At 47.1% G+C, this 21,775-nt stretch overlaps 7 protein-coding genes across 7 annotated transcripts; 1 reads left to right on the top strand and 6 right to left on the bottom strand.

Moving 5' to 3' along the window:
* Positions 1 to 233: 233 nt before the first annotated feature.
* GLAREA_05916 (P-loop containing nucleoside triphosphate hydrolase) lies at positions 234 to 2,367 on the bottom strand (the record flags this gene model as incomplete). Its single annotated transcript, XM_008081330.1, has 15 exons — positions 234 to 308; positions 357 to 495; positions 549 to 645; positions 707 to 750; positions 800 to 867; positions 922 to 965; positions 1,016 to 1,036; positions 1,086 to 1,143; positions 1,191 to 1,355; positions 1,408 to 1,445; positions 1,557 to 1,759; positions 1,809 to 2,016; positions 2,136 to 2,151; positions 2,207 to 2,272; positions 2,332 to 2,367. 15 exons carry the CDS (start codon positions 2,365 to 2,367, stop codon positions 234 to 236), a joined length of 1,278 nt encoding a protein of 425 aa, XP_008079521.1.
* Positions 2,368 to 3,152: 785 nt separating this feature from the next.
* Positions 3,153 to 3,872, bottom strand: GLAREA_05915 (uncharacterized protein; the record flags this gene model as incomplete). Its single annotated transcript, XM_008081329.1, has 3 exons — positions 3,153 to 3,262; positions 3,316 to 3,659; positions 3,709 to 3,872. 3 exons carry the CDS (start codon positions 3,870 to 3,872, stop codon positions 3,153 to 3,155), a joined length of 618 nt encoding a protein of 205 aa, XP_008079520.1.
* Positions 3,873 to 5,516: 1,644 nt separating this feature from the next.
* GLAREA_05914 (uncharacterized protein) lies at positions 5,517 to 8,045 on the bottom strand (the record flags this gene model as incomplete). The annotated part of the gene is made up of 1 exon (XM_008081328.1): positions 5,517 to 8,045. One exon carries the CDS (start codon positions 8,043 to 8,045, stop codon positions 5,517 to 5,519), a length of 2,529 nt encoding a protein of 842 aa, XP_008079519.1.
* Positions 8,046 to 8,508: 463 nt separating this feature from the next.
* Positions 8,509 to 10,624, bottom strand: GLAREA_05913 (Acid protease; the record flags this gene model as incomplete). The annotated part of the gene is made up of 4 exons (XM_008081327.1): positions 8,509 to 9,788; positions 9,845 to 10,113; positions 10,162 to 10,186; positions 10,432 to 10,624. 4 exons carry the CDS (start codon positions 10,622 to 10,624, stop codon positions 8,509 to 8,511), a joined length of 1,767 nt encoding a protein of 588 aa, XP_008079518.1.
* Positions 10,625 to 11,069: 445 nt separating this feature from the next.
* GLAREA_05912 (uncharacterized protein) lies at positions 11,070 to 14,588 on the top strand (the record flags this gene model as incomplete). Its single annotated transcript, XM_008081326.1, has 4 exons — positions 11,070 to 11,133; positions 11,184 to 11,719; positions 11,838 to 11,972; positions 12,042 to 14,588. 4 exons carry the CDS (start codon positions 11,070 to 11,072, stop codon positions 14,586 to 14,588), a joined length of 3,282 nt encoding a protein of 1,093 aa, XP_008079517.1.
* A 277-nt stretch (positions 14,589 to 14,865) lies between these two features.
* On the bottom strand, positions 14,866 to 18,471 carry GLAREA_05911 (P-loop containing nucleoside triphosphate hydrolase; the record flags this gene model as incomplete). The annotated part of the gene is made up of 4 exons (XM_008081325.1): positions 14,866 to 16,627; positions 16,676 to 17,073; positions 17,123 to 17,280; positions 17,319 to 18,471. 4 exons carry the CDS (start codon positions 18,469 to 18,471, stop codon positions 14,866 to 14,868), a joined length of 3,471 nt encoding a protein of 1,156 aa, XP_008079516.1.
* A 1,066-nt stretch (positions 18,472 to 19,537) lies between these two features.
* GLAREA_05910 (uncharacterized protein) lies at positions 19,538 to 20,017 on the bottom strand (the record flags this gene model as incomplete). Its single annotated transcript, XM_008081324.1, has 1 exon — positions 19,538 to 20,017. One exon carries the CDS (start codon positions 20,015 to 20,017, stop codon positions 19,538 to 19,540), a length of 480 nt encoding a protein of 159 aa, XP_008079515.1.
* Positions 20,018 to 21,775: the final 1,758 nt, after the last annotated feature.

The raw sequence follows: 21,775 nt of genomic DNA, 5'->3' as shown, positions 1-21,775 counted from the left end.
CGTACATCATCAACTCCGAAAAATAGAAGATCTAAAAAGTATATTCATGCATGATCCATCGTCCTTGCTATCTGTTTAATTTCTATAACCCGTCCCCCCTTCGGATACCCAGGAGATTGGTTATACAGTACAGTCTAGCAAAAAAACCCAGAGAAAGCTGTCCAATATCCCTCTGCAACCCAATTAAACCAATATAAACTTTTTTGATGTCAGATTACGGAATTTTCACCCATTTACAAGCCTTTTACGACCACGGCATCTCGACTTGCGCCAACGCCGATATAGTTGACAGGTACTCCGGTGAATTTCTGAGGTTTGTTAGTAAAGGGTGGTGAAAGGGGCTAGAGAAGATATACCTCAATGTATTCGACATATTCCTGTGCCTGTTTTGGTAGATCGCTGTACTTGCGTGCTTCTGTGGTAGGGGTATTCCACCCGTCCATTTCGTGATAGGTGACTTGACAATTGTCGAGACGGCTGAGATCGGCAGGCCAACTAGTGCTCACTTAGTAATGCCCAAGATATAATCGCCGAATAAATCAACTCACCCCATATCTGTTCCCTGTTCGTCTTTGTACCCAACAGCGATCTTGATTTTTGAAAACCCATCCAGCACATCGAGTTTGGTAATATTCAGCTCAGTATCTATTTGAAGTCAGCAAATGTAGCATCAAGTTTAATTAGGAGGACAAGAGGTGTTACTCACAATGATTGATTTGGCAGCTGTATTTCAAGACCACTAAATCCAACCTGATCACAATTAATTTTTGTATTGGTGACAAGGGCCGAAATTTCATACCATCCGCACCGACGTCTCCTTCCAGTGGTCACTCCCCACTCACGACCGACCTCTTGTAATTTCACGCCCTTTTAAATGTTAAAATTCCGACTGGAATCAAGATGAACTGAGTCTATACTTACACATTCCTCGGTTTCGTCTTCTGATGGAAATGGGCCACCTCCGACTAAGATAAGATTAATATCAACTGCATGTCGATGCTGTCTTAGTGCGTACCTCTAGTTGTGTATGCCTTGACTGCCAAACTGTTAGTGAGTCATAACGTGCATCGTGCCAGAAAACTTACCGACACCAATGATTGAAGTGACCTTTCTTGGGTTGAGCGCCAGTCCTGTAAAGATTCCCTGGAATAATTAGCGTTGAGCGAATCGACCACTCTGAAATCACTTACACCAAGACCAGTGTTGGATGAAGTGACATATGGATAACTACCAAAATCCAAGTCGAGCATGAGTGCATTTGCTCCTTCGATGAGAATTCTGGAGTTGCTAGCTTCCGCAGATGCAATTAACGGAACAGCATCAACAACGAAAGGCGCTAATTCCTCACGGTATTTCTGAAAAAACTTAGCATGAGTTTTGTCATCTTTCAGAACAAGAAACACTTACGTCGAATTTTGCGATATCCCGGTCGACGTCATAGGTAACTGGAAATAGTTAGCATTTCAAATTACTTGCTAATAGACTTTGAATGGCCTTGTTCGCGATCCCATAAAATCGGAGAACCGGTAATATTAAAGTGTTTGGCATTGGCTTACGCAAATCCCCATATCTTAATTTATAGGCACGCGCGATCTCTCGAATCTTGCGATCAAACAATTCTTTGTGAAAGATATCTCCAACCCGAATACCACTTCGAGCGGCCTTTGTACTGTATGTTGGTCCGATACCACGCTTAGTTGTGCCGATGGAGTTTCCTCCCAATTCAACTTCCTCGAGTCCATCAACAAGAGCGTGTACACTGAAGCTTATAAGTATTTCCCACGACTTCAAACCATAACTCTACTAACTTCAAACTCAAATGTGCCCTGTCGCTGATGAAGATTCTCTCGCGCGGCTTTTCGAGGCCTTGCGCTTCCAATTCTGCCAGTTCCTTGAAGAATGATGGAATGTGCACTACGACACCGGTTCCGATCAAGTTGATGCATTTTGGGTTCATGAGACCGGAGGGAAGAAGATGGAAATGATATGATTTGCCATTATGCGATATGGTGTGACCTAACAGATGTCAATCCTGCAATTCGGGAATATTCAAGAATCGGTGCGTGTATCGAAAAGAGGGTTGTTGTTCGATTCGCGTTTGAAGGAAGAAGGGAGAGTTAGAGGATGCGTCATACCAGCATTATTTCCACCCTGATACCGTATTAGTGATAATCATTCCAATTTTCAATTGAGTGCAAAATCTCACCTGCGCTCTTGCAACTAGGTCGGCGGATTCAGTTAAGATGTCGACCAGCTTTCCCTTCCCTTCGTCCTACAGAACCCATCGAGTCAGAGACGCACCAACCAGACTTATGCCAATTCAACACTCACCCCCCATTGAGATCCAAGAACAATTGTTGCACCCATTCCGGGAAAATATATTCCTACCACGAAGGAACACGCGTTGAATAGATGATGAAGTTGTCGTGACTGCGACGAGGTCGAGTGGAAAAGAAACAAAAACTCAACACCAGCAAATTCCTCTGATCTTGGGGCCGCATGGCGGGGTGAATGGTGGGGTGTACTGGGCATCCCGAAGAGGTTAGCGTGGAGTCTTCACCCGCTGTTACTCCGATACTTCGCGACGCGACTTTCTTTCTCCAGTCTCCATGCTCAACTTTCACTACAAGATATCGAAAACTTGAAAACTCGCCTTGATCTCGATCACACACTGCATGGGCAAGTATTCTTTGGTAACGTTGCCAACTAGGCAGACCATCAAAATCTGGTTATGCCACAGTTTGCTGCTTGTTGGCCTTCTCTTATTCTCATACGAATTGCTATTTCTGAAGCATCATTACCCGGTTTTCCTTTCTCCTTATGAATGCAACTTCTATCCAATCACCTGGGCAGCGTACGGTTTCGGCAATGTCCAGGCTCTCTGGAGATGTAACGCTTGCAATAGCAGGTTTTATTTCTGATGCTCGGTACAGTCCTATCTCTGATCGTCCTAATCATATGAGGCTCCGGTTGTACACGTCCTACACTGATATTTCTGAACTCTTCCTGATCTCAATGTGGGCCGCCGTCGATGTCAAACCTCTCCGAGGATTTCCATGTTTCTCTGTTCGTTCCCTTCGTCGCTTTTTCAATCTTCAACAAATTCCTTCGAGTCTCTTCTGAGTACGGACCAGTATGATGGCTCGAGGCCTTCATTTTATCGTACTCATTCTCTGAGAAGCATTCATTCTGTTGTTGTCTACGATAGGACAAACGTATTTTCGTTCGACCCCATTTGCTTTGATTGCATGAGTTGTGGCAGCTGTTGTCTCATATTAGTGTCATATCAACATATCAACATGCCAGGATACTCACCAAATCCAAATGGCTTTGAGTTGCCATAGATTGTTTCCCACTTCCCCTCAGGTACATCGTATACTTCGTGTCCAATACTGACCATATCCACGTCACTTCCACTCTGTGCCCACCATTCCCATCCAGCTCGATGCGCCTTGCTCGTATGCGCATAACGGTGCAGGCCGCTCAAATCTGCGAAATAGAGAACAGACATGCTGATACATTTCGTAGTAACGTCTGTTCCATAGAAGTTCGAGTATCCCAAGAGACCAAATTCCTCGGCATTCTTCTCAATCTCCATGAACATGGTGCGGCCATGATCAAGAAGTGTTTTGTATGGGGGATACATCATTCCTAGCGGGCTTTATGGTATGGTCAGGTTTCGATTCTTGATGGACGAAAAACACTTACTGATTGCATTTTGAGGTCAACATCATCACAACCACACCCCTGCCACCAACGCTATCACCAACTTCCCTCGAGAAGCTCCCGTCTGCTTTCGGGAAGATTGCAGTGGTCTTTCCTACGACCACGCCTTTCATGTGCTTGTTTTCTAACCAACCAACTATTACCATCATCGTCCTACATACTTTCCAAGTTGCGAGCGCAAACGTAGGCACCAAGCTCCATAGTAGCCCCCAAGGGCTAGATAGTACAATCACAGCTTGGAGACAGCATCCTATCACCAACCAATCTGCAATACTGAATTGCGAACGAAGGAGGTTTTGCCCATTAGATGACAGCAGTGGATGGTATTTTGACTGCCAACCTTGAGCAGTTTGCGACAGTGGCCGCTCTGATTTTGGTGCGAAGATTGCTCTGAAGGACGACATATTGGAGACAAGTCCTTAGCCGAGATTCGTGTTATGACATGAGATGATACGATACACCAGGATTAGAGCTTTGAGAAAAAGGAAATCACGAAAGTAAGCAATTTTGAGGTGAAAGCAGGTAAGATGGTCCGGCTGTTTCACTGATAGCTTATTGGATTTGAGTTGAGCAGTAGGAGGAACCCAAAGCCTAAGTATTCGAAAGCGTTTTGCTGCGCCTTATCTGACTCTAGGCTTGCGGCGTATGCCCGAAACCCAGTCCGAGTTACTCAGATATGCACTTATGGGGTCGCTCCCTAGAGCGCGGGAAGGGTACGACCTGAACACATCTTCAGAACTGTGGTGTAGATGAACACATTTTTATTCGATGGCCACAAAATTCCCCTGCATTTGTTGAAATTCAGGGTCCTCTTAGCTTCTCTTTGGCGAGAACATCGCTAAAATTAGCAGGCCAAAAGTGTGTCGAATGCTATTATTCCCGGGCTGCGGGACACCCCACATTCATTAAGCTGACTGTTGACTTCGCACATCCAACAACCGCACTATTCGAAGGTTCGGAGGACGATCATAACCTTTCATGAGGCTTTACAGCTGAATAGCCAATAGAAGCCTCTGCGACCTCGCTATCTTATCGGGTTTGGAAGTTGGCGTAACAGCTCAGGCGTTTAGCAGCCTTATCGAACCACACCAGCAAGCGAATTCCTCCGCGTACGCGCGGGCATTTTCACTGGACACAAAGGCAGTACGTATGTTGCTATCAATTTGCCAGACACTGATCATAACTCTTCATCTCTCGATCTTCAGGGAAAACTCATTTATCCCGTCAATCACTTCTCATCGCACCTATGACGAGCTTGAAATGTGTCCGTCGTGGCTTCTGGTGATACCCCCCCTTCCCCCACACCACCCTCAATTATGCCCGTTCACGAAATCACACGCCGGCTCACCATCTCCGGATACGCGAGAAGGATCTCTCCTTCTGCTACTACTGTCTTCAGCGATGTCGCCTGCTATCCAGGAACCCGAAGATCATTCCCACGTGTGACGGCTGCATGTCAGGGTCCGCTTTGATGGGAAACACCGAGCGCAGAGCATTAACGGCTGTGTCTTCGCGGGAGTGCTAGAGCGGCAGACAATAGTGGCATGAAAGCGCTATGGGACGGCGAATTAATGGGTCTGTTACATACGACAGTCAACATGTGTGAAGTTGCGTAGCTGATCTTCCGCAGGTACAGTTAAAGAGTCAGTAAACCAATCGAGGTAAGTGGGCTAGCATCTAAGCATATCCAGTTAACTCTTCTCTAGCTCTCGCACGCACTTTCTTCGTCATAGAAATGCATCATGATGATATCAGGATACATCAATACCTGCTTTTTTCTTCAAATCATGTTAGGGCTCTGGTACGAACAGTTCTTTTTGCCACCCAAACCATTTAGACATTCTCCTACCCCACGACTGCAACATGATGGGATCTACCTTAGGTACTGGGTGAGGCTTGTGGAAGATGATCCTGCCACCAGCAGATTTCCCATCCCCATTTTGGTTCTCGAACACAACAGCAGAACCGCCTCCGTTTCGGGCAGAAAAGCCCATATCTACCATGGCATGGACAAAGTTGTCCCAATCGATGGTCTTTGTTGTATCTGCAGCAGATTCTGGATACATGCAATTTAGTACTGTGAAAGCCCGTTTCTTGACTTCTATTTTGGGAAGGCTCTGATTGTTACTCGGGGTATCGATTTTTAGCGCAGCAATACCCTCTACATTGCCTTTTGAGTTTGTTTCTGCTTCAGCGGGCCGGGTCTTGTTCTTCTTCTTGGAGATGGCTGTGGTCAATTCTTCTGTTCCACTACTTCCCCATTCCTTTTGTGCTGGTCCTGCGGTAGTTCCGCGGTCTTTTTTGACGGCCTCCATAACCGCTCTTTCTTCTCCCTCCACCAACGCCTTGTAATCAGGGTTGGTGGTAGCTGATATGATCTCTGTGCAAAAACTTATTTCTCCTGCCATAAGGCCTGATTGGCCTAGAGCTAATGCGCATGACTTCTTGAGTCCATCCCAGAAATTCTCTAGAGCGGTACGCATCAACTTTTGATTCTTGAGCCATACAGTGTTTTTCTTGCCAACTGGAGTAGTAGCCTGGTGAAAGCTATCCGAGAAATCGGCTCCTAGTTTACTGATGTCTTTTTTGTCCAGAGAAAGTTGTGCGTCTGGTTTCCATGTCTTCCATGCAATTCTGGACATCTCTGTTTCTGACTCCAACAACTCGTCGAGATCACAAGCTTCATTCTGTGGTCTATGAAGACGAATCGATACTAAGATCTCATGGCATGATGCTAGATCAGAGAGCTCTTGGAACAAAAGTTCATCAATCCGTGCATTATCCTTTGCATTACTCTTTGCAAGGTGTGCTTCCAGGAAAGAGAACATGACAGCATGGTCATAGTTTGTCTGAACATCTGGGCGGCCCTGTAGCTGGGTTAAACACCATTCCAAAGGATCTTGATCGTAAAGAAGTTTCTGGTCAACAGGAGCAGCGGGGTTTCTTTCCATATGTAACAAATCTTCACCCAGCTGCGGATCCTGAGACGACGTATATTTATGTGAAAAGCCTGGCCGTTGAAACAGATTAAATGCGAGTCCGTCAGCCAAGCGGTTGACTCCATTGACTACAAGAAGTTCCAGCGCACCAAGGGCTCTGTCGTATGCCTTTGGTAAAGGTTGGCCTGGGCGAATGCTGTCACGGAATCTGTCACGAATTCCTCTGACATGCTCACATTCACTTCTGATCCATGTCATTCGCCAAAAGTTGTAGACTGCCCTGGATAGCTGAGTTGTCAACAGCAATCCTTCAGCGTGCTTGGGTATGGCCTTGTAGAAGATTCCTTGAGCCATGACTCTAATGTAACGCCTCATGTACGCTGGATCGGTTTGAAGATCTATCAGGTGGTCACCCTGAGCTGATAACCGCACATCTATTAGCGAGATGATAGCATCGATTGAGAAATAGGGTGGTGCAGAAAATGCTTGGTTTGTGTAAGGCGACCACAACTCTACTTCGTTGTTATGTCTGAACCCGCCTCTGCTCATTGCCTTCCAGTTCTTGGATGACCCAGGTACGTTGAAATCGACGCCGTCAAGAATGATATCGACGACCTTTCTGAGTCCGGTCATAAGGAGTGATTGAGCTTCAAGAACCAATTCCGCCTTGGGAAACCCAACAATATCAGCTCTATGAGCTGATTCGGCGTCCCAGTCGACAACCTTCCCATATTCAGACCCATACATAACCACACACATCGGCGAAAATTTAACATCGAAATGTCCACATGCCCAGCTCAATATCAGTTGTCTCTGATCGAACGGCGCCCAATCTTGCAATGGATACACCGTACGATTATGCAAGAGCGCAAACAAAACCGCAGGACTCGTCTTCAGAACCTCGACATTAAACCAGTGAAGCAATAGTTGCTTCCTATGTTTTTCAGTTCTCTCACCCATACCCGTTTTCTTATGAGCCCCGGTATAACAAAACAGCGGATTAATGAACCGGTACAAACAAATCTCCGGGATCGCCTTCACTAAAATCTCCTCTCTCTTCCCCCGCGCCTTCTTCTTCCACCGACTCATAATCAGATCACCATGACTCTCTAACCGCTTAGTTAGGTATTGTCGATCCGACTCAGATTGCTGTACATGATCGCTAATGATCTCCTGGACCAGCATGGGATGAGCCGTTAGATTCGCTTTGTACCAGAACATGGGCCGAAATTGTTCTTCGATGGCGTAGAAACTGTGTTGACAGTCTATGCATCGGCATGGTGGGCTTAGAGCGGATTTCAGGATGTCATGCTGATGGACGACAAAGGTGAGGGGGTTCCCGGGCCAGGGAGGGTGGGTGGTGGGGAGTTGGGGAGGCATGGCTGGAATGTGAGGTTTGGTTTCGATAGGGAAAGGGTATAGATGCAAGTGACGCTGAGAGTTTGGAAGCTCTGTGAACGTAACTCTGCTTATGAGGGGAAAATGTCTTGAGCATAACGAGGCTGGCGTTTGTTGTTGGGGTGGTTGTACAAATGCAACTCTGCACGTGCGGGGGGGTTTAGAAGTCACATTAATAGAAGCATAACCATGGGGTTTTCGTGACCTCGATAGCTATAGCAATATTTAAGAACGATACTACAACGCACATGAGTCTTTGCAGGTCTATTATTGTACCTTAAAGGGTTGTCCCAAACTTGGGACGATGAAGGGGGGCGAATCAAATCAAGCGAGAAATGCACGGACCACATAGTTTCTTCCCCGAGATTACAGTACAGGCTCCTCGACTTTGCAAGCTCAACCACGACCATAACTCTTGTTAATTAGTTGCGCGACGTCTTTACAATTATATCCAATTACCCTCTTTCAAATCCAATGGATATTCCACATATGTCTCCTCAACCGAGCTCCCTTCCAGCTCATATATTGGCAACACTCCCATCACCTCGCCCGGCAGGAATTTGAAATTCCCTTCTGCTTCAAATGTATCCTGCGGTTCCATTTCTGCCAATGGATCAAACCTGGCATCTCCTTCAGCCTCATATTTCGCTTCCCCTTCGACTTCGGTCGTCGCTTGTTGATCGATAATCACTACTTCGATGCTACTGTGAGCTGAAGCGTCGTTATTAGGGTCATCGCGTCGCTTGTGGATCAAAAAGAACCAAGTTGTGGCTGCGAGTATGCTGATGATTGCGAGGATCCCGATGACTATTCCAGCGATTTTCTTTTGGCTGAAGCCATGACGTTTGGGAGCACCGTCGATTGAAGACATGGTGGAATTGTCCGTGGCTCGTAATGGTGGAATGGTAACGATACGCTCTGGAGAGTTTACTTCCCAGGTACATGGGTACACTGAGAAGTTCTTTCGCTCGTAATCCACGATTAGATGAGCTTCCTGGAGAAATGTCCGCCCGAGGGTATACTGTGTATCATTTGCTGCTCTCCGCAACGGAAAGTATCGACTTGAATTACCAGCGACGACTGGGAAAGAAGCTTTCAGGTCGAAGCTTTGGTACGGAAGCACAATATCGACTGTTGCTCCTCCCGTCGCCATGTCACCGATTTTGAAAGTTACAGTAGGGTTCTGTGTCAGAAGCTGGGAATGCAGAGTGTCGTTGACAAGATACAAACCAGCTGTGCTATTGAACGTCAATCCGAACGCGGCTTCAAACGCCGTGCAGACATCCAGTGGCAACCAAAGTTCAGCGATAGACGAGTCGATGAATATGTTGATACCAGCATTTATCAAACTGGTATTAGCTCCCGTCGCGTTGGTAAACAGTCCTTGCAATCCTACAGTCAAGTCCCTTGATTGATCGCTAGCAAACCGGAAGGATAAGTCGCTAGATCTTGATCTGCTTGCATCATATCCGCCTAGTACCAAGCTTCCCAGAACTTCCTTTAGTCGATACTTCGCACCAGCTGTGTAGCTGTACGAGAGACTCGGGATCTGGTTCTGCTGCTTCAAAAGCATCATGAAGCTTGGTTTCGGATTGTTGAGATCTGTGAAGTTCGTGGGTTGCGGACTCAGACCGAGCTGCCCGAACCAAAAGTTGGAACCAGCGATTCCGGCGACGATTGTATGGTTTATGGTTGGATTGCCACTTCCTTGGTATCCTAAACTGACTGATTTTGCATTAGCTAGAGTGTGCTGGCAGAACGGCAGAGTGCAATTTCCTTACTGGTATCATAGCCAAATCGGCCATTGTCTGTATAGCCAAGATTGTTTTCAAAGCCCAGTCCATAAATTCCCACGTCACTCCATGTGGACGACTGGTTTGTTTTGAAAATGCCACCTCTTGTGCTCTCACATTCGGTGGAGGCTCCGAGACAACCTTCTGGTAGGACTACCAATGCAGAGGTAGACGTTGTACCTGGGAGAAATCGGACATTCTGCGGTGGGTTTCCAACACGCATTGCAAATGTCGACCACAATCCATCGTTGCCTTCACTTCGTTCAAATGTCAGTATTTTCTTGAAAGGTAGAGTTTCTACTTACAAGTATTGGCTTGGAGAGACGACGACTGGCAGAGGCTCAGCATCCACGCGTTTAACCACGACAGTCGCATTCGAAAATACAAAGAAGGAAACAAGAAGAACGAAAAGTAAACATGGAGTGGGCGTCGGAATCATCTCTCCTTCTCCATATTGTTCTTCACGAAGCAAGAATACGAAAATCGAGTAGGCTTTTCACGATCCATACATCCTTAATAGATGTTCGCGACAGGAACCAGGCTCCTACCTTATCTCAAAAACACGCTTTCAATACCATAAGCTTCCTCAACTCTTCCCTCGCTTTCGGAGATGAAGAAGAATTCAGCCTCTGATCTAGGTGACAGTTGCTCTGAAACATGACCTCCTTTTTCGGTCGCAATAACCGAGATGTTGGGAGCCTGAAGATGCGCGATCCTTAAAGTGTCACAGGATGCTGAATAAGGACCACATTCAGCATCGTCGATCATTGCACCTTAAGCGAGAAATACTACTCAATCAATTTTCTCGCACTTCATATCGGTGGAGCCCGAAATGAAGATGTTGAGCTGAGACGATATCGTTGTTGGGTTCGTTGACTATTATTAGTTTGATATACCCGCAGGATGCACATCTCAAAGCTGATCCATTCAGGTCCCCAATACTACCACCATCTCATTTACTCCACTCCCTCCCATACCTTGCAAACATTCACATCTTCCAGAGCCATCCATTCTCATGAAAACCTGAGTATCCTCAGATCATCATCAGCCGGATATAACCTAAATCACCTTTTCTAAATCGGAGACGGGGATCTTTCCTCTCGAAGACACGCGCCGATGTGGTGTTTAATTGCTTACCCTTTGAGATACGAGAATGTGCACTTAAGTCTTGTGGGTTAGATCCGTTTTTTTGTTCTCCACTTGTGTTTGCATCATGTTTTGTATGTATAGATTGCTGGTCACGCTTGGCGTTTTGCTTTTGGTGAGAGATGTATATTGTAAGTCGAATTTCTAGGTTGGTATTTTACAATGATTAATTGAGGAATAGGTTTATCATTGCCTTCACAGCCTCTAAGTAGCATATTACATGTCGAAAATAAGGAGGCTCTTGGTGCCGCCCAAAGAGATATTGGCTACCGAAAAGACCCCACAAAAGTTATAGACTCCTCTGAAAAGCTTTCTCCCCCTACTGTACTCATCAAAAGAGCATTCGAGGTCCCTCAGAACTCTGGTCCTCGCCACCCCCTAAAATCTTGCTCAAATTATGTCCAAGGATCCGTTGGCAAATGTGGTGAGGGAGCAGATATTGCTACGAGCTCTGGATCTGGGAATCACACAGTCACTCAAGCCTACTCAAAGACGCAACCTGACCGCCTCACAAAGACTGAAGATGAAATCACCAAGAAGCCTTTTACCACGACGCCAGTCTTTCAGGTACCAGCTCGACAATCAAGTCTTTCTCATCAAATCCAAGCAGAAGTTTTGACAGCCATCTCGACGGCGGTGGGACTTGCTGGACCTACTGCACATAAGACTGCTGATGCTTTCTATTTAGTATCGAGTAGTGTTTCTGATTATTCAAAGGTTAAACCTTCTTCTTCTTTGTCACGAACAGTTGTTTTGCACAAATCATGGATCCGAAACACCCATCGTCACAATATTCAGGGTTTTGGCAATTTTAGATGTGCTTACTATGGAATAGGTTCAAACGATAAAACCGACCGCACACGCAAGCATGCTATATCCAGCGCCAATTCCACCACCGGAAGGATCAGGTGATACAGGCCCGCATAGACTTTCCTCGAAGATTGGGTTGTTTCTCAGTGGAAATCAAGAGGTGAGTTCTGCTTTAATCCATGGAATCTAATTCAACTCTTGAATGAGTACCCCCACTAACAAAAAAAAGACACGAACTTTAGCTACGCCAACAATTCCAAACGATTTACTTCTACCCGTTGCGTCGCGACACCCAGGAAATAGCATGGCGATTTCTGGCGAAACTACGACTCGGCAGCCCTTTGCTCTTGTTTCTGAGCCAGCTTACACAACTATTCCCTCATCTCCAACTCATACTTCGTACTCTTTCATCCGCATTGTAGGCATACCAGCTCCTCCGATGGTTGTGAGCACTCAGACGGTAGGCCTCACCCGTCCGTCTACCGCGAAGCTTCTCCCTGATCTCGATGCAATCACAAAGATTGTGTTGGGTAACTTACCGTATGCACTCACTAGTAAGATCGGCTTACCAGAGGGCTCGGTTCCTACGCCAGCGGTGGGGAATGGTCCGTTACGTGCAGGTGGGTATATTGGAATTCAACAGGATCCTACGAATACTGTGTTTCGAGAGGAAGCAGCTCCTGCGACGAGACTTGATGTTATGCCGGATGGTCTAGCTCCTAAGCCATCTCCTACTGCGACTTCAGCGGAGGGAGCAGACGTTGATGCAGAAGATGAAGAAACCACTGAAGATAGCCCGACGATACCAGATGTACCGTCGTCAAGCTTGACCTCTGAACCAATACTAGATGAAGAAACCCCCGATTCCGACACGTCGACGATTCATGAAGACGACGTTAACGGAGTCGTTGCTATCCAAACCGCAGTCGATGGTTCCGTTGATTCTTCAAAAACAAAACCTGGGGACTCGAACAGCCAAAACATTCCAGTTGAAACATACGTCGGAGTCCCAGCCAACACGATTGCAAACCCCCTAACTCCAGTCTTAGACCACACAACCGGGAGTCCAGCTCTCAGTAACTCTCCACAACAAACCTCAAAACCCGCTGTTTTCGTCACATCGTCGACGCACGTATGGGTTTCAGGCGACAACTTGTCATCTTATGATAATGGCGATCCCACTGATACCTTGCCCTTCACGCATTTATGGGAGCCGGGAGCGGCCTCGGTGTTGACTTCGATGGCGGCGCTCAGCCCGGCTGGACCGCAGATTACTTCTAATCCGTCTCTTACTTCGGTGATTGAGGTGCCTGTTGCGGCGGATGGGGATACTACGTCTGTGGGGGAGGATGGAGATGTAAAGAGTGTCGATGGGGGGGATGGGTCTCGGAATACTGCGTTGCCAGAGGAGCCGCAGAGTCCCGTGACGACGGTTTCGAGGGGTGATGGGAGAGTTTCTTCGGCTGTTACGGTGCCAGTTCTGCTGGATACTACGGCAAAGAGTCCGGGGGCGGCCGTTACGTCTCTACCGGATGCCGGGTCTACGGATGATGTGCAGGATGAATTCCCAGATGAGGCTGCTGCTACAGATTCTCCTCTTGATGGAGCGTTGCAGGGCTTGGGTGTTCCGTTTTGGGTTACTAGCACCGCCGAGGATGCGATTGCTACTATCGCTGCGGCTGTAACGTTGCCTGTCGAATCTGCAGGTCAATCGGCAACTGAGGTACCAGATGCTGCCGCCGACGATGATCTGGAAGATGGTGACGAAGGAGACTCTACGAGTATTGGGATATCTGCAGCGGCAGCTAATAGTCAACCTAACAGCCCGACAGCTGTCATTTCTACACCGCCGCCGGTGATTCCTGATGTATCTCTTATAGAAACTGGAATAGATCAGGATCCCGAACCAGCACCAGCACTTCCTGCCTTCAGCATCATACCAGGGCAATCAACGGCGGCAATCGGAACGGGCGAGAAACCAAGTCCTCTTAGAACTGTCAATGGTGCACTTAGCCAATTTACCAATCCTACAGCGGCGGTTTCTGGTCTACCGTCTGGCTCTCTGGGAAATTCCATCGAAAGTGGAGTGCCACAGGAAATTCAACAAGGAAGCATGTTGACAGCTGAGACGGGATATGATCCAAATGATTTGGCAACTGGGACGGGCATACTTCCTACATCCATGGCGGTATCAAACCCACAACAAGACAGCAACCCTCAAGATACACTAGTCGTCGTGACACTGAATGGCCAAATCACCGCAATCACCAAATCAGCTCTCCACACTTCCATCCCCTCTGGTAACCACAAACCACAACCCACATCCTCCCTCATCCCCAGCCAACACTGCGACCACAACCCCAAAGAAATCATCTCCATAACAGTAACAGCAACTAAAACCCTCCTATTGACAGTCACCAGACTGATACCCATCAACCCCAGCACCATCAAAAAAATATCGTCCAGCAAAGGGGTTCGCTCGAGTAAATCAACTAGAAAATTCAAGAGTTCAAAGACCTCATCAGTCCAATCTCAAACGTATAAATCGACGATTACATCTCCAACGTCTTCGATTGCGTCCTCAGTTTTGGTAGAGAGTGCGAGTTTGATGGTTAATGCCACGAGTACGACGCCGGTGACGTTGTCGACGGAACAGAGTAGGATGACGGGGACTGCGAGGGTTAGTGTGGGTGCGAATTCAGCGGTTGGGAGAGGGGTTGGATGGGGGAGTTTGGGGGTGCTGGCGGCGGTCTTGGTTGGGGCGATGGTGGTTTGATTAGGGACTGGCGTTGATGGTTTGAATAGAGGTTGGCGTTGGGGTGTCTGGGCTGCAAGGGGGTTTTCTGTAAGATTCATAGGCATTTTATAACTGTTGTTTCATAATTTAGATTGTAAGAATAGAGACTGGTGAAATTTATCCAAGTAGTTAGATGATACTAACTTAAAACAGAGTCCTCTTCCCCCAAGAAGATCTAAGTCTAACCCATCAAAATATCCTAAACTGCAGTCCATCACCTCATATACCCAAGCACAACCCACAACTCAAACCACACTCACCCCCTCCTCTCCCTCTCCCTAAGCATCTCCCGCATAATCCCCACCAACTCCTCCCACCCGACCACCAAATCCCCAGCCGCTCCCCTCTCAGCCTCCCTCTTAAACGCAAACCCAACCACAATCTTCCCCAACGTCTCAATATCCCTCCCATTAGCCCAACTCGGCGTCCCCGCCAACTCCCTAAACAACCCCCTCACAACCCCCTTCTCCCTCCCATCCATCTCCCCAATCCTCACTCCCAGCTCCCCAACCCTCTGCCGTAACAAGCTCAAACACTGACCCGGCGGCATAACCTCAAAACTAATCTCCGTCGCGAAGCGACTCGCTAACCCTCTATTAACGCGTAATAGCGCACGCATATCCTCCGCGTAGCCCGCGAGGATAATAACGATCTTCCCGGCGTACCTAGGTTTCGTAACGCAATCCACGAGTTCGCTGACCGCTTCCTCGGTAAAAGCACCGCGGGCAGCGAGTCTGTATGCTTCATCCACGAACAAAACCTTACCTAGCGCGGACTCCAGGAGATCGATAACCTTCGGCCCCGTCTGACCCTGATACTCGGCGACGAGGTCGGAGACGGAACATTCCAGCACGTCGGGCGCGGCTAGGAATCCCATGTCGTAGAAGATCTGCCCGATTTTGCGCGCGGTGGTAGTTTTCCCTGTGCCTGGCGGCCCGGAGAAGATATATGTGAATGGGATGTGCGGACGTGGATCGATGTTATGGAGACGCATGCCCGAGACGATCTGCGCGTAGGACTCGAATTGCGCGGCGATTGCTTCTTGGCCTATGGTGTTGGCGAAGAGGTGCGCGGGGGAGGCGCCGCGGGTGAGGATGCGGTGGTAGTTTTTGTCGAAGTCTTGGGGTTCGAGGGTTGTGGTTGTGTAGGTGGATGTGAAGGATGTGACGGTGCGTTTTTGGGATGAGAGTTTGGCGCGGGTGAGGAGGTTTTCGACTTCGCCGCCGTTGCCGAAGTTGGGTCGGTCGCGGGAAAGGGTGAGCATGTGGATGGCGATTTCGCGGGCGGTGGGCGTCATGATGAGGTCTTGTTTGTGGACTTTTTGGTCGAGGATGGCGCCTAGTTGGGGGACGCTGAAGTTGTAGAAGTTGAAAGCATCTTCCATTGGAAAGCGACGTGCGAGTCCTGGATTGGAGTTTGCGAACATGGTAAGCATTTGTTCGGTGTAGCCCATGAGAATAACACATCTATCTTCCCCTGGTGTGTTTTGGATTTGCGAGACTAAAGTGTCGATGACTGCGATGCGGAATATGTCGGTTTTGTTACATTGCTTGCCTCCTGGATAAAGCATATGTGCTTCATCGATAATAAGAACTTTACCCTTGGCGGCGTTGAGTACGGACTTGGTAGCATCTTCAGACCAACCAATCCACTTGCCAATCAAATCACTTGGGTTGCGGACCATTATCTCTGAGCTAGAAAGTAATCCAAGGTCGGCAAGAACTTGAGCGTAAAGCTTTCCAACAGTGGTTTTTCCAGTTCCAGGAGGGCCTAGGAAGAGACGGTTGAGGCTGACTTGCATTGGCGGCTGTTTTTGGAGTTCTCGTTGATAGTTCAACCCTGCTTGATATGCGAGTGATCTTATGGCCGAGATAATTTCTTCAATTCCAACCATCTCACAGAGTTCTGCCCAAGCTTTGCTGGTAGCGAGAGCGTCTTTTGGAGGTGGGCCGATCAAATCCTCTTTAGTCAAGAAAAAGTCATCTGGCTCTTCGTTATTGAGCCTTGCCTCTCGAATTCTGTTGGAGGTCAGTTCTGTTCGAAATAGGTCTCAGGCAGATACTTACCGATCGGCTTGACGCTCAAGAACTTTAGCAAGAGCCGACTTAACAGCGCTGCCATTGCCAAAGCCATCAGTACCTCTGCTACCCGCCAACCTATTAATCAGAATGTTTGTATAGAGTCCATCATGCATCCCTTCAATCACCATCTTATCCCCAAAACGTGATCGAACCAGGTCTCCAAACATTTTGAGCAATTCGTCATTCTCATAATCCTTGAACTTTATGGCATTTGGGATTCGGTCTCGGGCACTTGGATTGAATCCAAGAAGTTTTTCCATCTCATCGTTGTACCCAGCGAAGAGAAAAACAATTTTGCCTTGATAATTCTCAATTTCGCCAAGTAAGTTTTGAACATGATTCTCACGTTCGGCCATCTGGTCAGCATCGTCAATGAAGACAACCTGGTATGATCGTTTAGTAAGAATTTATGACCACCCAGGGTGTACTTACACCTCCACCATTTTCCTCTAGTCTTTTGAGAAGACTGGAAGTACCAGTAATACCTTCGACACGGACAACCTCCATGGCTCTCATAGATCTAACGCTATCACGAACCACCTTTAGTGCCGTGAGAAGTTTAGCATATAATCGAGAAGCGGTTGTTTTTCCTAGCAGGTGTCAGTCAATGCGATTGCCGTGCGCATACTCCTAATAGCAATGGGGATATCATAGAAGAATGAGCTCTGACCTGTTCCTGGATTTCCGTAAAAGGCTGTGTTGAAGTTGTGTTTCTTGAGATCAATTTCCTGACGATTAGCTGTCTCTACCATCGCTTTCAAGCTATGGCAATGTGCTTTAAAGTTCACGAGACCAACCATTGCATCAATTTCCTTCAAAATGTCATCAGGCGTCGGCGGTGGTGGGTCTGGTACGGATTCATCGGATTTTTCAGATGCTGCATCGTTGTGCTCTTCTTCCGAGGTCTTCTCGGTGCCAGCGTCTGAAGCATCGTCTTTGTTTTCCTCTACAGTTTCATCTGATTCCTTCTCCGTACCAGCATCCGAAGCTTTGTCTTCTTGTTCCTCGGCGGTCTCATCAGAGGGTTTATCTTGTTGATCTTCCTTATCCTCGGACTCCTCACAAGCCTTTGACTCATCATCAATTGATTTGTTTTCCTCTTCTGCAGGTTTGACGTCTTCCTCACTTGTGGCGTCACGGGAACTTTTGTTGTCTTCATCACCTTTCGTGTCATCATCACCTTTCGTTTCTTTGTCGCTTTGGACTTCTTCGTCACTTTTAGCCTTTTGGCTATCGAGATTTGTTGTATCTGCTTCGTCCACCTTTTCAGATGGTTGAGCTTGGCCTTTTTCCTCTTGCTCACTGTCTACCACATTGTCGACTCCTTCAGCTTTCCCGTCCGGTTCACCATCACTGTTGATGCGAAGCGCTTTTGAGTCCTTGGGATTGATCTTGGTTTCATTCTCGTCGTTGTCAGTCTGCGGAATATCCTGCTCAGATACCACATTCGAGACTGTTGTTGTGACTCGGTCGTCCTCAAGAGCTGCTGAAGTGTTGGATGCTGGATTCTCTCCATCGTTGATTTCCAAAGTAGCGGCAATTTGTACGGCATCCTTTGAAACGATTTCTTCTGTTTCCAGAGGCATTGTTGTAGTTGAAGTACTGCTATTCAAAGTACTGCTATTCTGTTCGCAATTGTCTATTGTTGGTTCTGTAGAAGTTGAATCGTCTCCATGGCTTTCCTCGCTACTGGGGGTATTTATACCCCCATCTGATGAGTCAACCTCTACGAGTATCTGCTCACCCTCAACCTGTGTTTCGGGTTTCTCTTCAACTCCCATAGCGATGGTTTCTAGCGTACAAGAACAATTGCAATTGGAAAAAAAAAGATAAACAAAGTAATATCCCAAATTCAAATATCAAACCAACAGTGAGCTCACCATCGTCTTAAACCCACGAACAAAGTCAAATTGACTCACATGGCAACATTACCATACATCAAATCCCCATCCTTCTAGGCTGCAAACAAGGCAACACATAGTGGAGAAAGGCGACAACGACCACTCGAAACGTTTATCTCAGCCTCAACATCGCCAGCGACATATACGTACTCGCTTAAATGCCTGCAATTGGGGTTCGGTAAACAAAGGGGCAAGGTGTGATGAACTGGGAGGCTGGGAATGGGGTTCGGTGACTCGGTGTGGAGTATTTAGCGTAGGCTGCGCAGCTCTATCCTGTTGGGTATAGGGAGAAGGACGAGTTACGATCCGTGGATAAGATCAAGAAGTTTTCTTGCATGTTGGATTGTGCTGGACGAAGTAATGGCGGACAATACCTGTCCCGACTCTCGAATCGAGCGTAACGATCTTAACGCCGACGTGTAGATCACGTGATTTACTATCTTCGGGGTTATAGCTATAATGTTGAGACATGCAATAAGAGGATGCGTATTACTATAAAAGAGCCATCTAGTAAAGTATATTGTCTTGCTTGGGTCTAGATACTTGTCGTTCATGTAGAAAATTTTGTCCGGAATCAACTTCAGCTTGGACAACAGCCGGGCCGATAAAGGTTGGCAGGATTCCTTGGTGAGCAGAGAAAAGAAAACGAAAGTTCATAGACTTTTGAAAAATGATTAACATTATTGATATATACTTAAATAATCCAGAACTAATATGTCGCTATTTACAAACTGTATAGCCAGTTTTGAACCCTTGAGGCTTCCACTATCTTCCAATCCGTCCCTTTCTCAGATCAGCTGGCGGCCACAGCACAGCGATCCCCCATCCAAAAACCCCGAATAGAATCTATGAACACTTCAACCCAGCAACCCAACGCCATCATATATCCCATCATGTATTATTTCATCTATAACCCAAACCCGAACTTCCCAACCCAAAAAGTCCATCACAATTCCGGCAGCGGTATCATCTTCCCACCACCAACTCTCTCACACAACCGTCTCCAAACATCCTGAGCACTCTTATCTCTTCCGCACAGATCCAACAGATTTTCCCTTCTCTGATTCTTCCCGACCATAAACCAAATCATTGCTTTCCTCTTCCGATCTTCATGATATTTAACCATCTGTTCCTCTGATTCGAACACTTCGCGCTCTTGAGAGTGGACGAGACCTTTGCCCGCGAGATAGACTAGGATATCTGCTTTCCACAGCGGAGTTTGCGCTGGGTCTCGATTTTGATCTTCCTCTTCGTAGGATGGAGGAGCCGGTGAAAAGACTTCTGCTGATGTAGCTGCTGGACGAGCTGGTGATGCATCAGGACTGCTTTGACGAGAGTAGATATTCCTGACAACTGGCATCGATATAGGAACGCCTGCTATCGTATCAAAGCACGCATTGCATCTGATGGGATCGTGACAAGTCATAACGACGAGTTCAACATCAACACTGAGAAAACATAGATTTTTGCAAGTTCCCTCGTTTTCAGAAATTTCAAGACAGGACATCCATCTTGTATTAAATATGCACGATCACGTAGCTGCACCTCTACGAATAGTTTCAGAAACTAGTCGTGGTCTCGCCTCTGCCCCTGACACTATTGCCCGCCGAACTCTGCTGCTAAACCTATCTTGATAGTAGACGTACCCGAGCGCGACGCTTGATCCCACAGAAATCGGAAAATTGAAAAGGTAAATTCTCCTAAAATAACAGCTTATCGCGCAATCCTGCTGCAGTTGATGTTTTGATTTTTCGCAGGTTCGTTGGACGTGGCATGCAGCTGTGCAACGTCATGAGTGGTGATTCGATCGTGATATGGGTTTGGATCGATTGAGATGGGACACGTGGTCTAATCAAGAAATTGAAACGCAGCTAAAGTTGATAACAGATAGTTTAGATGTTTGGCGTCTAGTCCTTTGCAAGTTGGCGGTTCTTGATTCAGCTGGAAACGGGAGTGGCTTTCATTTTCTCAAGCTGAATGTTCTGTATTTGATATGTCGATCAAGAACTCGAGAATCTTGACTGTCCTCTGTAATACAGTTTTATAATAACATGTGATAAGCTGGCAAGCTTTATTTTCTGGACTGCAAGTGCATCTTGCGTTTCCCATATTTATAGGTACTGCTTCTGTCTTTCTCTAGCCAAGAGTAACCTTAATACAAAATAAAGATTGGTGGGAATTTTAAACTTAGTCTGCAATAGACAAGTGACGGTAGCTTCAGAGAAAAATATGCAGTTAACAAAAGGTTTCATGCTTTAACTTCTCGAAAAATACGAAATTCCCACATTTAAAAAGAAATTTGGTTTTGGACTAGGCAACTATTTGCTTCGTTTGCTAGACTCTCAATATTTCGCCTTCGAGGACCTACAAAATAATATTAATACGCAGACCATAAAGCGCTAAAAAAGGCGGCCAGTATATACTTTATACAAGGTGGTTTGAAGATCTCTGGTCCTACACCAATCAACAACCTCGATCTAATCTAATCTAATCTCCGCCCAACCCCACATCCTCAAAAAAAGTTCCATACACCTACCGCATCACCTCCATCACCTCCCCATCACCTCCCCTCCCCCTCCTCCCATCACCTCCTCACACCCACCACCACAAACCTCCCACCATCCTCCAAAATGAAACTCCTAACCCTCAACTTCCTAACCTGCGCCGTAAAAGCCTGCAAATCCAGCAGCTTATCCTTCCCCCTCCACCCAAAAGACTGCGAGTTAGTAACCGACACCATCGCGCTGAACGAATTACTCATCACCAATGTACTGCCGCGGCTGGATTGGAGTGCGTTGTCGACTATCGCTACAGAAGTAATCTCCCCTTTCCTTTTCTCACACCCATCCCCATCTCCCTCCAACCCGATCCGAACCCCATCTACAGCATGCTAACTGCGTTACGCTGTAGTTAGGATTCCCCGCTCTGCCGCCCACACCACCGACGACCGAGGAATTAAGCACAAACCCCACGATGTTAAAAGAATTACATAATCTGTTATTCGAGACGCAGATCAGCGAGGGGAGTCTGGTATGTGGGAACTGCGGACACGAGTACAAGATCAAAGAAGGGATTGCGAATTTCTTGTTGCCGAATCATTTGGTTTAGGATGGCACGGGTGCAGATTATAAGGAAAGGGGGAGAAAGGTGGGGAAGGTGGATGGGTCGAGGTGCGAGGAAAGAC

The sequence above is a fragment of the Glarea lozoyensis genome (assembly GCF_000409485.1).
Source record: "Glarea lozoyensis ATCC 20868 chromosome Unknown GLAREA15, whole genome shotgun sequence".
In the NCBI taxonomy this organism is placed as follows: domain Eukaryota; kingdom Fungi; phylum Ascomycota; class Leotiomycetes; order Helotiales; family Helotiaceae; genus Glarea; species Glarea lozoyensis.
The sequence above is the reverse complement of the archived record's forward strand: the minus strand, read 5'-3'. Positions and strand labels throughout refer to the sequence as shown.